At 39.1% G+C, this 15,049-nt stretch overlaps 1 protein-coding gene across 2 annotated transcripts; it reads right to left on the bottom strand.

The window, feature by feature from the left end:
• Nucleotides 2,117-13,889, bottom strand: LOC8083592 (WAT1-related protein At5g64700). 2 transcript variants are annotated; one of them, XM_021451311.1, is made up of 9 exons: nt 13,743-13,889; nt 13,512-13,647; nt 12,418-12,678; nt 9,150-9,212; nt 8,923-9,036; nt 8,436-8,676; nt 7,757-7,915; nt 2,814-2,965; nt 2,117-2,512 (listed from the first exon to the last, which is right to left on the bottom strand). In XM_021451311.1, the coding sequence occupies exons 3-9, from the start codon at nt 12,624-12,626 to the stop codon at nt 2,359-2,361; spliced, it is 1,092 nt and encodes a 363-aa protein (XP_021306986.1). In that variant the 5' UTR covers nt 12,627-12,678; nt 13,512-13,647; nt 13,743-13,889; the 3' UTR covers nt 2,117-2,358. The 2 variants fall into 2 exon arrangements, with proteins under 2 accessions (XP_021306986.1, XP_021306987.1); XM_021451312.1 differs by lacking the exons at nt 2,117-2,512; nt 2,814-2,965; nt 13,743-13,889 and adding an exon at nt 7,382-7,579 and having other exon boundaries at nt 13,512-13,734.

The following is a 15,049-nucleotide window of genomic DNA, read 5'->3' as shown; positions in this document are numbered from 1 at the left end:
TATCAGATACACCATTCCGTGCCTTCCATTTTAACAATTCTAGTGTTGTACCCAGTTTTTTTTGCCCATCCTAGGCAGATGGGTATAGTAATTTCTTGTGATCTTCTAACATGTGGTCAAACTTTGTCTTCTCTTTTTCACTTTCGCAATCTTTTTGTGCATCACGAATGACATCACCAAGAGCATCATCTTCAACAGGTGCGCCTTCTGCACCCGCCTCATCTTCAGCTTCTCCCATTGCTGTATCACCGAAGTCACCGTATTGAGCAATAATATCGTCAGGCTCCAACTGTTCTTCTTCACCTTCTTCCATCATTATCCCATTTTCTCCATGCTTGGTCCAACAAATATAGTTTGCCATAAAACCCGACTTCAATAAATGTGAGTGAATATTTCTAGAGCTAGAATATTCCTTCAAATTCTGACACAAGGCACATGGGCAACATATGAATCCATCCCGCTTGTTTTTCTCGGCCACTCTTAAGAAATAATGCACACCATCAATGAATTCTTTGGAGCGGCGATCGGCATTGTACATCCAATGACGTGTCATTGTCTGCATTGCAACGTAAAGTATTATAAGTTTCTAATTTTTTATAAAGAAATTAAAGTAACAAATAACCTAAAATTCTCTATTTCTGGTTTTTCTAAACCAACAAAATTAAAAAGACATAAAAGTTCTCTATTTTCTAACTAATCATGAAATGTGGCATGCATACTAGTTATAATTAACTAATTAACCATGTCATAAAGTGCAAATTAAAGTATTATAAGTTTCTAATTTTTAATAGAGAAATTAAAGTAACAAAAAACCTAAAATTCTCTATTTCTAATTTTTCTAAACAAGCAAAATTAAAAAAGCACAAAAATTCTCTATTTTCCTAAATAATCATGAAATGTGGTATGCATACTAGTTATAACTAGGAGAATACCCCGCGCGTTGCTGCGGGAATTTCAGATAGTTTAAAAAGAAGAAATTATACTATATATATTTATAGATATATGAATGAAATTATCTTAAATTAATTTTGTTGAATAGTTTGACACATCAATATGAACAATTAAATGTATGTTAGTAGATGAAGATATGACTTATCATAATTGCATGTGCTAGTTGGCTATAATTGCAAGTTTTAGTGGATTGTTGATGTGGATAGCTTGCATGTTGAGAGAAATCTCTAGTGGGGTTTAGCTTTATAAGAGTATATGATTAACTAACTAAATCGGTCAAAAATTGCAAATAAAGTATTATATGTTTTTAATTTTTTCTAAACTAATTAAAATAAAAAAAACATATTATCATTATTTCTCTAAAAAAACGCGCGCTTTTGAAACGACGATGAAGCTAATAACCTCTTAAAAAAACCATAAAATAAAAAACAATATACATCACACTAGGAAATGACATATGCCGCTTCTAAATGTTGAGAAGATGAAGCTAGTGACCTCTTAACAAGTCGATGACGGTGTAGAAACGATGAAATGAATCAATAGCCGGAGATGAGAGCAAGAACAAGCAACTCCAAATGAAGAACACAGCAAAAGAGTGAAGATCGATGGGCTCGACCAGGGGAAGAAGAGTTCAAATATGGGGAGGGACATTTAGTCCCGGTTCCTTTTAAAAACCGGGTCTAAATTCCAACACTAGTCCCGGCCGGTGGGACGGACCGGGACAACAGACTAAAGGCTAGGCTTTTGTCTCGGTTGGTGAGACCAACCGGGACTAAAGGTCCCCTCTGCCGATGTCTGATACAATAGCCGTTGGATAGGGGACTTTTAGTCCCGGTTGGTCTCACCAACCGAGACTAAATATGTTTTTGTCTCGGACGCTGTTTGGGCCGAGATTATTGTTCTTTGGTCAAGTGACCAAAGGCCTCTGTAGTAGTGTGCGCCGCCACCCGCAGCCTCGCATCTTCGGGGCAGTGTCTTCGTGTGGTTTGGATCTCCGGCAAGGGTGACCGAAAAAAGCTAGGGTCGGCTGGGTTACAGCCCACTCGAAGCTTTACTGAACGCCCGTTTTCTCATAGGCCAGAATTCATTTCAGGCCGGGGGCTGGGAAGAGCCTAAACGTACAAGGCCTGAACGACTATAGATTAAATTGATTTTTATTTCAGGGAATAAGAATAACATCAATATCATATACCTGGAGAAAATACCAAATCAAGAGTCAAGGTATGGGGTGGATTGCGCTCACGAGGTGACGTACAATTAATGTCCTGTTCCTATATATGTTTCCTTGCATATATAAAAGACATAATGTGAATTATATTCAGTTTCACTCAAACATGCTAAGGCTTCTTCATGCTCATAAGAACACCATATCATTGATAAGTGTCTCATTCTCTATGACACAGCATTTCATACGTTGGATCCTGATGATTCTTTGATTTTATCTTCACTCTGAGAATGCACTTCATCATTTGGTTTTTCTTCTTTGTTGGGCACCAATTCTTTTCTCTTTCCCCAGAGGAAAAGGTAGAGCCCGGCGAGAATCATGAACATGCCAAGAATACTGCATGGAATCAAATTTGTATTAGGTCTATAGGTCTGCAAATCATCTTCTTTATTTTTTGATTTTCCAAATTACAAGAATTATTGTTTTCCCTTCCCTATTAAAGTCACTGTAATCAAAATGTACTAGTATTAATTTTTCATTTTTTTTCTAGTATGTTTTTCATCATCATGTCAGACAAAGAGAAGAAAGGTTAATTAACTTCTTACCAAGAGTTCGATAATTATATTACTTTTTGACTTATGCATGTGAATTTTTAAGGATTATTATGACTGAAGAAAAAAAGAAGTCACAGTAATACCTTCCAACAGACAAATCATGGCCTAGAAGCAGCGAGTCGAGTACAGTGGTGAACAAGACGGATACTGCGCAAAACATCGATGGGTAGGTTGGGCCTCGCTGCGTGACCACCCATGAAATCATCACGAATTTGGCAGCAGTGTTGAGTATTGCCTGTACAAAAGAACATGACTACATTTAAGCACTAGCAAACTAGAGTACATTTAAGCACTAGCAATCAAGCACTTGGCTAAATACTTCTTTGGTCCTCAAATATAAGACACTTCATGAAATTTGAATAAAATTGTATAAAACAATAATATTATTTATGACACTAAGTTAATATCATTAGATATATATGAAACATATTTTACAATTAACGTATTTGATATATGGTAGATGTTAAATATTTTTTCTACAAATTTGTACTGTCAAACTTGTCATAATTTGACTTAGGGCGACTACAATAGAAATAATTTTCAGAATCACGTCTACCGATTGCTCTAGGAAATGAAAGGCATTCCTAACAGCGGTTGGTATTCAGTTCGCCCCTAACAATAGGTGGTGCAACAAAAAGTCCATAATTATTCAAGCAAGGTTAATTAAAGATTTTTTTATCAAAACTGTAGAGCTAGATAAGATATAGACTTATATAAAAGATGAATTTTTTTATTTGAGATCGTTTAGGTCTCAAATACACGTTTTATGTTATCAAATTTTGAATTAAAAAAATTTAACAACCTAGCTGGAGACGCACTCTATATCAAAATTGGAGAGCTCAACCAAATCCAAAACTTTATGTTGAAACTTTTCCATTTTACATGTTTATGTTAAATATTATATGGGTTTGGCCCATATATTATTTGATGATATTTAATTCTAGGGCCGTAATAAATGCTATATTACAAATAGTTTAATCCTGAATTGGTTTTTGACCTTTTGTTAACTAAACTTAAATAGGCGGCTTGTAATAACTCCTATAGAAAAGTTAAAGAAGTGAGAAAGGGTGCCACACGCGCACGCGCCGCCGCCGCCGAGTCAAGACAAGACAAGCGTGTGTGCGTGTGTCACGATTTTGCCAGAAGGAATGAAATAGGAAAGGGAGGAATAACGAGATTCAATTGTGTCCGTTGTAGTATTAACGAGATTTGATGGCAATTGATTGACCATTTCGTCTCTCGTCTATTTATTTTCCTCCCCGCGGGCATTTTCCTCCCCAGAGCATATTTTCCTTGTCGAGTTGCGTTGAGTTCTCCCTGTCCCGAACCTCTGCGCGCACAGAGAGATCGGGAGAGCGGGCCTCTGGAACCTAACGCCTCGCATCGAGACACCTGCTTGGGTGTGCAGCCAATCATGTTTTTGAGGAGCGTCTTCCGCAACTACTCGCTTCATCTCCTTCCTCGGATCGTTCCTGGTGGAGTCGTCTTCTTTCTCAGATTAGAACGTCTTCTTCCCGGTGGACATTCGCGGGACTACACTGCGAACATCTTCCTGCATCGACTGTGGTCCGTTACTTCAAGCAACGTACTATGTCAACTAGTACGATTGGAGCCGTTGGTTCTTTCAGCACTGGTCCCTCCTCTAGGTACAAGCTTAATTCGTTTTGTCTATTTTTCAGTATATCTATCATTATATTTGCAATGTTTATCACTAGTCTGAGTAGCGGTAAAATTGCACACGTGCACATATATGCCACCACTTTGCTGATTATATTTTTTTGGATTAAATCAAACATTAAAATACCTACATTTCTAATAGTTTAAGTCTGAAATATTCAAAACAAGAAGGAGATTTAAAAAAACTCAAGTGAGTTCTAGTGAACCTTATCTAGCCATAACGTTATGTTGAAACTTTTCCGTTTTACATGTTCAATATAAACATGGTAAAAAACTCATGTGATGAATATGGCCAGGAGAATTACCTAGGTCCACTTCGTCCTTTCAGCTATTCCTATTTACGTCTTGATATGGATAAAGATGCCTAAATGGTTTTTAGGCGCCATTGTTGATAAGATAAGGGGAGGCTTTGTATGGAAAGTGAGGGAGCAATTGAATGGTGGAGCTTGCTTGGTTGCATGGGATAAAATCCAGTGACCCTTGATTTGGGCGGACTAGAGATACTGAACCTTGAGCTCATGAGTTGGGCGCTTCAAATCCGTTGGCTATGGTTCAAGATAACAGACCCTAACCGAGCATGGGCTGGCCCTTGATGACATTCATATTCATCTAAATGTTGTAGCTCTTTTCAACATTGCATTGGAATCAAAGGTCGGTAATGGAAGAAGTTATCTATTTTGGGAGGATTAGTGGCGCATGGACTGCTGTTTGGAGGACTTGTCACCAGAGATGGTTGCTGCAATCCCATCTCGCACTTGCAAACAGCGCACGGTGGCTGACGCCTTACATGATCATGCTTGGCCTACTGACATCAGTCGGGGTCTCTTATTGGTGGGTCTCTTTGAGTATTTTAATTATGGGATATATAGCACGAGGCAATCCTCTCTTAGGACGACAATGTCCATGTTTTGAGATAGGAAGGGTTAGGACTGTTTTCCTCAAAATCTGCATATCAAGCATTCTTTAATGACTCCATCACCTTTGCGCCTTGTCGACATTTACGGAAATCTTGGGCACCAGCAAAGCGCAAATTATTTTTATGGCTAGCAATCCAAAAACAGGTGTTGTACGGAGGACCAATTGGCCAAGAGAGGATTACCTCACCTGACCCACTAACCCTTGTGTGATCAAGAAGATGAGACGGTCCGGCATCTGCTTACTACATGTGTCCTCGCTTGAGAATTTTGGTCACACATCCTGACTCCTTTGGGACTGCAAGATTGGACTCCCACAAGGGGAGAGAATTCATTCGCTAATGGTGGCAAAAAAGCAACCAAGAGAATTCCAAGGAGAAGAAACAGGGGCTGAACACAATGATCATTCTAGGTTCCTAAATCCTTGGAAGCACAGAAATGCTTGCGTTTTTTAAGGGTCTCGCTCACCCCTGCATCACCAGGATGCTTGAAGAGTTCAGAGATGAATATCACCTTTGGTGCTTGGCAGGAGCGCATGGCCTGTGCACTTTAGGTCTGGGTCACGGTGTTGGGCTAGGATAGATTTCATTGGTTTAGTTGGTTGGTGTTGTCTGTGGTCAAGTCTCACCTCTTTCCTAGTTCTTTTAGTTTAAGTGATTTGATGTAATTGAAACAAACCCCCACAGCCCGGCCATGAGTGAAGTGGTTTTGCTTGTAATATAAGGGGCCGATCATTTTTTCTCTTTAATGCAATGATACATAAATTTCTTGCGTATTTGAGAAAGAAGTCATAGTGAACCTTATGTAGCCATAACATTATGTTCCGCTGGTATTTTATTTTTAACCTGCTACCATATTTTAAATAAATATGCATGGAAATATATCCAAACCATCCCCTTTCATTTACTGCATTTAGAAAGGAAGGACAAATATATTTGGAGGTTCTCTTCCAGATATATTTGGAAGTTCTCTTCCAATGGACAATATTTAGCCAAGTAGGGCTTTTCTTTAGGTGCTACCCTCTTTGCACTATGGGAAAACATTTTGAAGTCTTGCACGCCACCTAAATGTTGGTTCTTCATGTGGTTAGTTGCAGAAAACAAATGTTAGATAACAAAGCGCCTTGCATGACGTGGACTGCCGCACCTGGAACGTTGTCCACCATGTGATTATGATGAGGAACCATCAACCATCTCCTCATCTGCGTCTTTGCTAGATAATTTTTGTTCCAACTACTAAGATAGTTTGGTCTTCAGGCCTTATCACCACAACCTACTGAAAAATACTTTCTTGATTGGTGGGAGATAGCTAGTACTGCTACTTCTAAGTTGGTGCGGCAAGGTATTAATTCCCTAATCATTCTGGTGTTTAGATTCATTGGAACCATCATTATCGTTGTGTTTTTTATGGATCGGTGCCAAGTATTGCTGGGGATTTAGTCATGGCTAGTGAGGAACACCAGTTGTGGTCCATGGCAGGGGCTCAAGGACTATCCCTCTTGTCCCCCCTCCCTCGTAGGTGATTAGTATTTTGGTGTATGTGTGTCAACCTTCATATATCAAAGGGGCATTTGTGTTTAATGATGTTGTAGTCATTGTGTTGTCTGAGTGCATCATGTTGTCCATGTGTGGTGTGAGTGTTGTTGGGTTCTTACACCTAGTCTCTTCTTAATACACTGATGCACTTGTGTTTTTTGAGAAAATTGTGCATCTCTTATAGTGATATCTCCATATTGTCCATACTACAAACCTCGGTGGAGATGGCACGACGTATGTATATGCATAAAAGTAACTGGGTTACCATTTATGATTTGATTTGTTTAGTTTGGCAGGTTGCACGCCAGCTAATGCTTAAATAGGATTGCTTGTGCAACAAACTCCTAAACATAACAACAACTCTAGATTCATAATTTTTATATAAACTCGATCTAAGGAATGTGAATCAATGAAATCCTTTCTTTATAAAAAAATCTAAGGCTATGAGTATGATTCCTTATCTTTTCATTATATATTTTGTAATTTTGTTTTACATTTCATCCTCTGCTTCCAGTTTTCTCCATTTTACATCTTTTCCATAGAAAAAATCGGTTGCTTTCTTTTTTCTCAATCGACCTCGTTTCTATGGAAAACAAAACAGTTGCAAAACTAGACTTTAGCTTGTGCGCAACATGAATGAGACGGACGAAAAAGAAAAAAGAGAACCAGAGGAACTGCACGATCGAGTAAGTGTGGACGCATGCCCATGGCTGAAAGTACCGTCTGCGGATTTGTTGTGAGAGAAAAATATTACTGAATGACTGACAGATTCAACAGAAAAGCTCAAATGAACAGGTTCTAAAAACCCAGATTGCATTGGGGAGAACGAAAAAAAAGGAAAAATAGATAACTGATGAAGAAATCTTAATTGATGATAATATTGAGGATTGCTAGATTTACCGAGTAAACGATTGTGAGCAGACTCATGTTCCATTTCAGCTGCCAAGTCACCTTTTCTCTGTTCATTGCGACCCCTACAACAGCCATTTGGATGCAGCCCACGAAGCATGTGGCAACCGTGGACCAGTACTTGTAAGGGAACACTTTCAGCATCTGTGCCTGTAAATACAAAACTACATGTAAGTTTTCCTAAAACTCTATGTATGTTTCTCATGTTGGATTAATGGTGATCAGCAGAGAATTAACATCAAAGCACCAGAACATTCTGAAATTGAACAACAGATAGAAAGATACTGCATGCATGGGCAACAAGTGTTTCTGGTAGCTCTATGAGCGTGTGCATTAATCATTTGCGTGCTTATATATATAAATAAATAAATTATATATATATATATATATATATATAGTACTCTCTACATCCCAAATTGTAAGTCATTCCAAGAATCTTGAAGAGTCAATTTTTTCTAAGTTTGACTAAATTTATATTATAAAATAATAATTATTATGGTACTAACTAAGTATCATTAGATTCTTTCTTAATTATATTTTTATAGTATACTCACTTTATGTTACAAATCTTAGTATTTTTCTCTATAATTTTGGTCAAACGTGAAAATGCTTTGACTCTCCAAGATTTTTGGAATGACTTACAATTTGAGATGGAGGGAGTAGTATATACCTGCACTGTGTACCAGACGGCCAGGCTCAAACAGCTCACGATGAGCAAGACGGTTCCACGCATATGGTGGTGCCCAAACGCTGATCCAGATTGCTTGGGGTGGTAGCCGATGATGTTGGTAGGCCAGAGATGAAGTACTTTGCCTTTGTAGAGGCTGATCACCAGTGTCCCCCCAACACAAACCAGGGTTCCTATCACCTTAATGTTTCCTACCAGGCTCTTCAAGTTCAAAGGCTCCTTCCTGATGAAATGAAATAGGAGAATTATATATACATTTAGACCTTGTTTGGATATAGTCTGATTTGTCATCAATCCACATGTGTTGGAGTAAAATTAGACTGGAAGTTGAACTAAATTCCACCTCAATTCACCCCAACACGTGTGGATCGAGGTGAATCCAACAATATCCAAACAATGCCTTAGGAAGATGTATGTATCTTTTCATCAGGAAAAAACAACTCTGGTAGACTTTATTTACTACACGTACCTGAAAAGAACCGCAAGGATGAATGTGGCTATTGGGATGATGTTGTAAAAATTGATGGCATATCCGGGCGACGTATCTCCCAGGCCAATGTAGTAGAGACCAGGAATTGTGAACCTATCAAGAGATAGAATTTTATTGTAGTTATTCAGAAAATGATTGTATCGTGTATACGCTGTCTCTATCTATGGGTTTGATATATAAGATCTATATATGAGAGGACAACTCACCCGACAAGTGCACTTGTAAAAATCCATATGAATGCTTTCAGTTTAATCTCCTTCCACTTCCCTCTACATCAACACAATCAAAATCAACACTATCGTATTCAGTATATATCTTCTTTTGTGAGGAAACATAATCAAATCAAAGCAGGGGCAAATATTAATAAGAACTTAGCACAGTTGTATATATCTTCTTTTGTTCATGCTAACTGAAGGACATTGCAATCTTTATATTAGAAAAAATGTACTACAGTATTATTATTGTGCGCAAAACAAGATTTTCTGCTACTGAACATAATATATGGAGATGACCACATGGATCAAAGAAAGTAACAATGAGACAATAATATATAACTAGGACATATATATTTTTGGAGATGGAGCTAACTTCTCAAGGATGGCAGCAAAGGGGATGACAAATATGGCACCCATGAAGAAGCGGTAGGTGAGGAGGGTGCAGACGGACACTCCATCGTCGACGACCACCTTGGTGAGCAGCAACAGCCCGGTAGTGAAAACTTGAACCAGCGCCATGAATGATGCTGGCCACCATTCCTTGCTGCTGGCCATATTGTGTCTCTCACGTCTCACTCGCTACAGGATAGTAGTGGATCGGAGTAGCTTCTAACTCAAGTCAAGGATAATTTAATAAAGAAGCATGCAATCTGTTGTGACGTACGTGTGTTAACTGCTAAGGGGAGCAGGGGAACAGCGGATCGACAAGATGGTACTCGCGTGCTTCTAGCTCTTAGGCCCTGTTTAGTTCTCCACGTAAAAAATTTTCATCCATCCCATCGAATCTTTGGACACATGCATAGAATATTAAATGTAGATAAAAAATAAACTAATTACACAGTTTAGTTGAGAATCGCGAGACGAATCTTTTAAGCCTAGTTACTCCATGATTAGCCTTAAATGCTACAGTAACCTATATATGCTAATGACAGATTAATTATGCTTAATAAATTTGTCTTGCAGTTTCCTGACGAGCTATGTAATTTGTTTTTTTATTAGTTTCTAAAAACCTCTCCTGACATTCTTCCGACACATTCGATGTGACATCCAAAAAATTTTCATCCCCAATCTAAACAGGCCCTTAGCCGACCACTTTAAGGAGGGGTCACTCTATATGTGTGAATAATGATGACGTGTGCCAATGCAGATATATGGATTTCTGTAAACTACATCTACAACACAATTAAAGAATGCGTGGTGTATACACACACAACACTAGTGCACAGATTGAGTAAATAGCATTCTAATGTTTCAGGCGATTGAATTTTGGGATATCAATTATCTATGTTCGCTTAGCATCAATCCTTTTCTTAGCATAGCATCAATTCTCCTTGTGCAGTTGGATAACTCTGTTTATGGCATGTTTGAATCAGCTAGGATTAATTAATTATTAGTCGTTGCTAAAAATTAGCTGTTCGCAAATGGGTAACAAGAAGTTGAAAAAAATAACTAATAAATTTGCTGACCTATTAGCCCCTGTTTAGATAGATCAGGGCTAATTTTGTCTAATTTTTAGCTTTCTAACAATTAGCCCTTAATATCCAAATTATCCTTATATATATGTTTTATTTATGGGATCGAGATAGTTGTGTGTGGTATAAGAGCATCTCCAGCAGTCCTCCAATCCCACCCCTCATCCCCATAAAAGTATTATACTGGAAGAGATAGTCCACTTTTTCTTCTACAACAAGCTCTTTTTCGTGGCCACCAAAATCTTGTCTATCTCCCTTCGAATGAAGGGGGAGTTTTATCTCCCTCAATAGGCTGGGCCCTACAATAACTGACACCTCCTCCTTTGCCAACCATGAGAGCACCACCGTTAGAGTAGCGGATCCTCGTCCATAGCCCACTCCACTGCACAAACTCCACCGACCACTCACTCATGGCTGTGCACCCGTTCGGTCTGAGTCATCCTTGCTCGTGGCCGTGGGAGGAGCCCACGCCCGATGGTGTTCCACTAGAGCAGGAGCTTCAACGACCTCGCCGCCACGGAGTTCGTTGCCCTTGCCATGGCGGGGGTCATGCGTGACGCCGAGGCCTTAGCGCTCGGGCTCTACATGGCGCCCGTAGTGGCGGGGCGTGGAGCTAGCCAGGACAGACGGGCGGCACAAACCGTGGACCGTGACGCGGATGGCTATGGGCACGGAGCGAGCTGGGCCATGGTAATAGCCGTGGATGGCATGTTGGTGGGCTGCGGTGGGGCGCGAGAGCCCTCTACGGTCGCTGCCTTCTGCTCCTGAGGCGAAGAAGACGAAGACACGACGATGGAGAAGACGCGAGGGTGAAAAAAGGGAAAAATAATAAATCATAATGTTACATATGGGTCCCATCTATTTGGGAGGTTTTTCAGTGGTCTACTAGAGCATCTCCCCTGATTTTCTGGAAAACAGTATTGATCGCTACTAGTATGATGCTATTGGGTATAAAGTATTGGGAGATCGCTGGAGATGCTCTAACCACTAGGAACTATAGGCTTGTTTGCTTGCTAACCTAAGAAACATGTCTGGCCAGGTAGCATTCTTAGACGTTGGATTTCCAGCGCCTGAGGTTAGATCAAATTCTCTGGTGAGCACCTCCTAGACTTGGGCTGCAACCAAACAACCCCTATATACATAATTATTGTTACTATATATAAAATTTTAGTATAAGTATATAAGACAAAAATGATTAAAAGTTTCAAATGGACGGTGAAATGTACTCCAGTCGTCCGAAAATATAAGTGAACTTGGTCTGATCTTTAAGATCATGCTTTACACAGTTACATTATCTAAGATACAATGTATATAACATCAAAGGTTTGGTCATTAGAAAGTGTCTCTAAATAGGAATGAACCTTGTTATGGTACTCCTCACCTCAAAGAACGTAAGAGTTCAAATAGATCACAACCCTTGATTTTTTTTTGAATAAGTGAAATAATTATATAGTTAAAATAGTACTACCTCCGTCTCAAATTATAAGACGTTTGACCTTTTTAATACCAAGTTTGACCACTCTTCTTATTCAAAAATTTGTGCATAATATCAATTCTTTTGTCGTGGTTTTTAGTTTATTAATAAAAGTTCATGAGAATGACTTAAAATTGACTACATTTGTACAATTTTTTTTGAATAAAATAAGTTGTTAAATTTAGAATAAAAAAGTCAAACGTCTTATAATTTGAAATGGAGGTAGTAATGGCAGACAAGAAAAAAAAAAGAAAATGATTATAAGGAAAGAGTTGCTCTACGTATTAGTGCGCGGCATCGTAGGTGTACGGACCTCTCGAAGATGATGGCGAGCGGGACGACGAGCAGGGTGCCAAGGAAGAAGCGATAGGTGAGGAGGGCGAAGACGAAGAGCCCCGCATCAACTACCACCTTTGTGAGCAGCATCTGCCCTGTCGTGAACACCTCGATCAGCACCATGCAGATGGCCGGACCCCACTCCGCCTTAAGCTTCAATGACGACGTCGACGATGGACCCTCCATTTCTCCCTCACTCCCCGTGCGAGAATATCAGATGGATTGATCAGCGGCGGACCTGGAATTTTATCATAGGTTCATATACAATTTGATAAAAAGATCATTTACTAATTCGATAAAAATCATCTGCCAATCTGATAAATAATTGTATATTTCATTATAGAAATCTTAAATTTATCAAATTACAATATACTCTCTCCGTATAGAATTTAGAAGTCGTTTAAGACAGCGACACGGTCTCCAAATTAAAACTTTGACATCTTATTTTTATAAAAATATTAAAATAAATATATATGTATACTAAACTATTTTTAAGACAAATCTATTCATACAATATTTTCACATTTACAAATGTAACAATTTAAAAGTTGTTGATGATTTATATTTTTAAGGTTTGACCCAAATCTTGTTCAAAACGACTTCTAAATTCTATACGGAGAGAATAAATAGTCCAGATGCATTAGCAATAGTTTGAAATAAAGACATAAAAGAGGCTTACAATGCTACTCATATTTGACTTTTTATTTTGCGGGCGTTTTCTCTAAAGGACGTGAATCATAAATGTCTCTCAAAGAAAATATCCAGCATACTAGCTAGTATGACACCATGTAACAAAACTGACACACGACGACACAATCGTAGTTCAAAAAAAAACTCACATTATATATTACCCTCTATCACTAACTAATATTGGGAAAACCACGAACCAATCTCTAATCTAGTGAGAAATGATCTGGATAATCTTCCTGACACAGATAATAATTCATAAGTAACTAAGCACCAGAGTTTTCTAGGAAAAAAAGATAGAAGATCGATTCAAGTCTTCACGGCATGAACAAGTTGTTTTAGAAAGGAGAAATAGATGATTCACGTACGACAACAATTACATACCTGAGCCTCAGTGCGTGCGTGAGATCGATTTGCAGAATTGCCGGCGTGAGGCAAGCAAATTAACCTAGACGACGTCGAGGGATACTGCCCGCCGTGCGCGCTGCCGTGCGTGCGTGCAGCGAGCAGGCCGGCAGTGCTACAGTACGGCAGAGCAGAATCCCCGGCAAATTAAAGTCAAGAAGAAGACGACGACGACGACGAAGAAGAAGAAGAAGAGAGCAGGAGACGTACGGGACGACGCCGCACTGCCGCAGGAAGCAGGATATGGATCGAGGATCCACGATTGGGATCGCTTGTGGCCTGTGGGACCTCCGCACTGAGCGAGTCTAGTGGTAAAAGATTCTCATCTCAGGAGAAAAAACAGGATGGGAGATACTCAGGAGATGCACAACGAACCGAATGAGATTCTAGCATGCATGGCTTCCGAATAGCACTACCTATCCTTTTTTTAACAAAGTGGGCTATGAAAAAGGAACTTGAGAGAGTCATCGCTCCAAGAATCACGCCCTGTTATTAGTTCTCATTGAGCTGTGATATTTCTTCGATGGAGCCAATTTTATTCCTCCTCAAATGCTTTAGTTTAATTTTTTGAACACGCGTGCACTTAGCACGAGTTGTAATTTAAGATCAGGTAATAGAATTGTGGAGGATGCAATTTAATTGGAGACTAGCAAACATTTCTATGGCAATAAGGTATACAACTTTTCTAACAAGCACGCCTAGAGTTTGATTTTTTTTTCTTACTCAACCATATTTTAATGAAATGAAATAATTCCCAAAGTCTTTCTTAAGCGCTATGTGCAACAAACGGTTAATCTCCTACAACTAAAAGAAAGAAAAGTAAGACTACCTTTTCGTGCAACAATCGTTGCTCCGTCTGTTGGCCTACGACGTGCTATCCTGCAAACCACGTGAGCAGGAGGTGCACTAGTACAGAGAGATATTATACTGGCGGTTCGCAACCCCTTTGTACAGGCGGATTGACGAACCGCCAGTAGCTATAGGCATGTGGAAATAAAAGTTTCCACAGGCGGTTAATTGAGAACCACCTGTAGAAACCGATTTCTACAGGCGGTTCAGTTATGAGATCCGCTTGTAGAAACCGATTTCTACAGACGGTTGTGTTATGTAAACCGCCTGTAGAAATTGGATTCTACAGGCGGTTCTCATAATAGAACCGCCTGTGGTAAGATTTTCCAATTTAACCCTATTTTCCAGCAAACCCTATTTTAATATTATATATATGTTATATACATTAATATTGAAACTATGTTAGGCTACAAGATTCAACCATTGCAACATGCAATATATTTATATATACCATTACTTTGTACATAAAATTATATTAATTACAAACATCACACATCAAAGTTTTTTGTTTACAGACATATGAGGTTTCACATCTAAAACCTCTGCTCTAATAACCCGATCGAGATAGCTTTAGCCTACTAATATCTCTTAGCGCTCTAAACTCAGGCTTTGCTAGGACGCTGGTCGGGTCGTGATATTTCCCTTCGGTGGGAATGGCTTCTCTCAAG

The sequence above is a fragment of the Sorghum bicolor genome, chromosome 1 (genome assembly GCF_000003195.3).
Source record: "Sorghum bicolor cultivar BTx623 chromosome 1, Sorghum_bicolor_NCBIv3, whole genome shotgun sequence".
Lineage (NCBI taxonomy): Eukaryota > Viridiplantae > Streptophyta > Magnoliopsida > Poales > Poaceae > Sorghum > Sorghum bicolor.
This window is presented reverse-complemented; position numbering and strand designations above follow the sequence as displayed.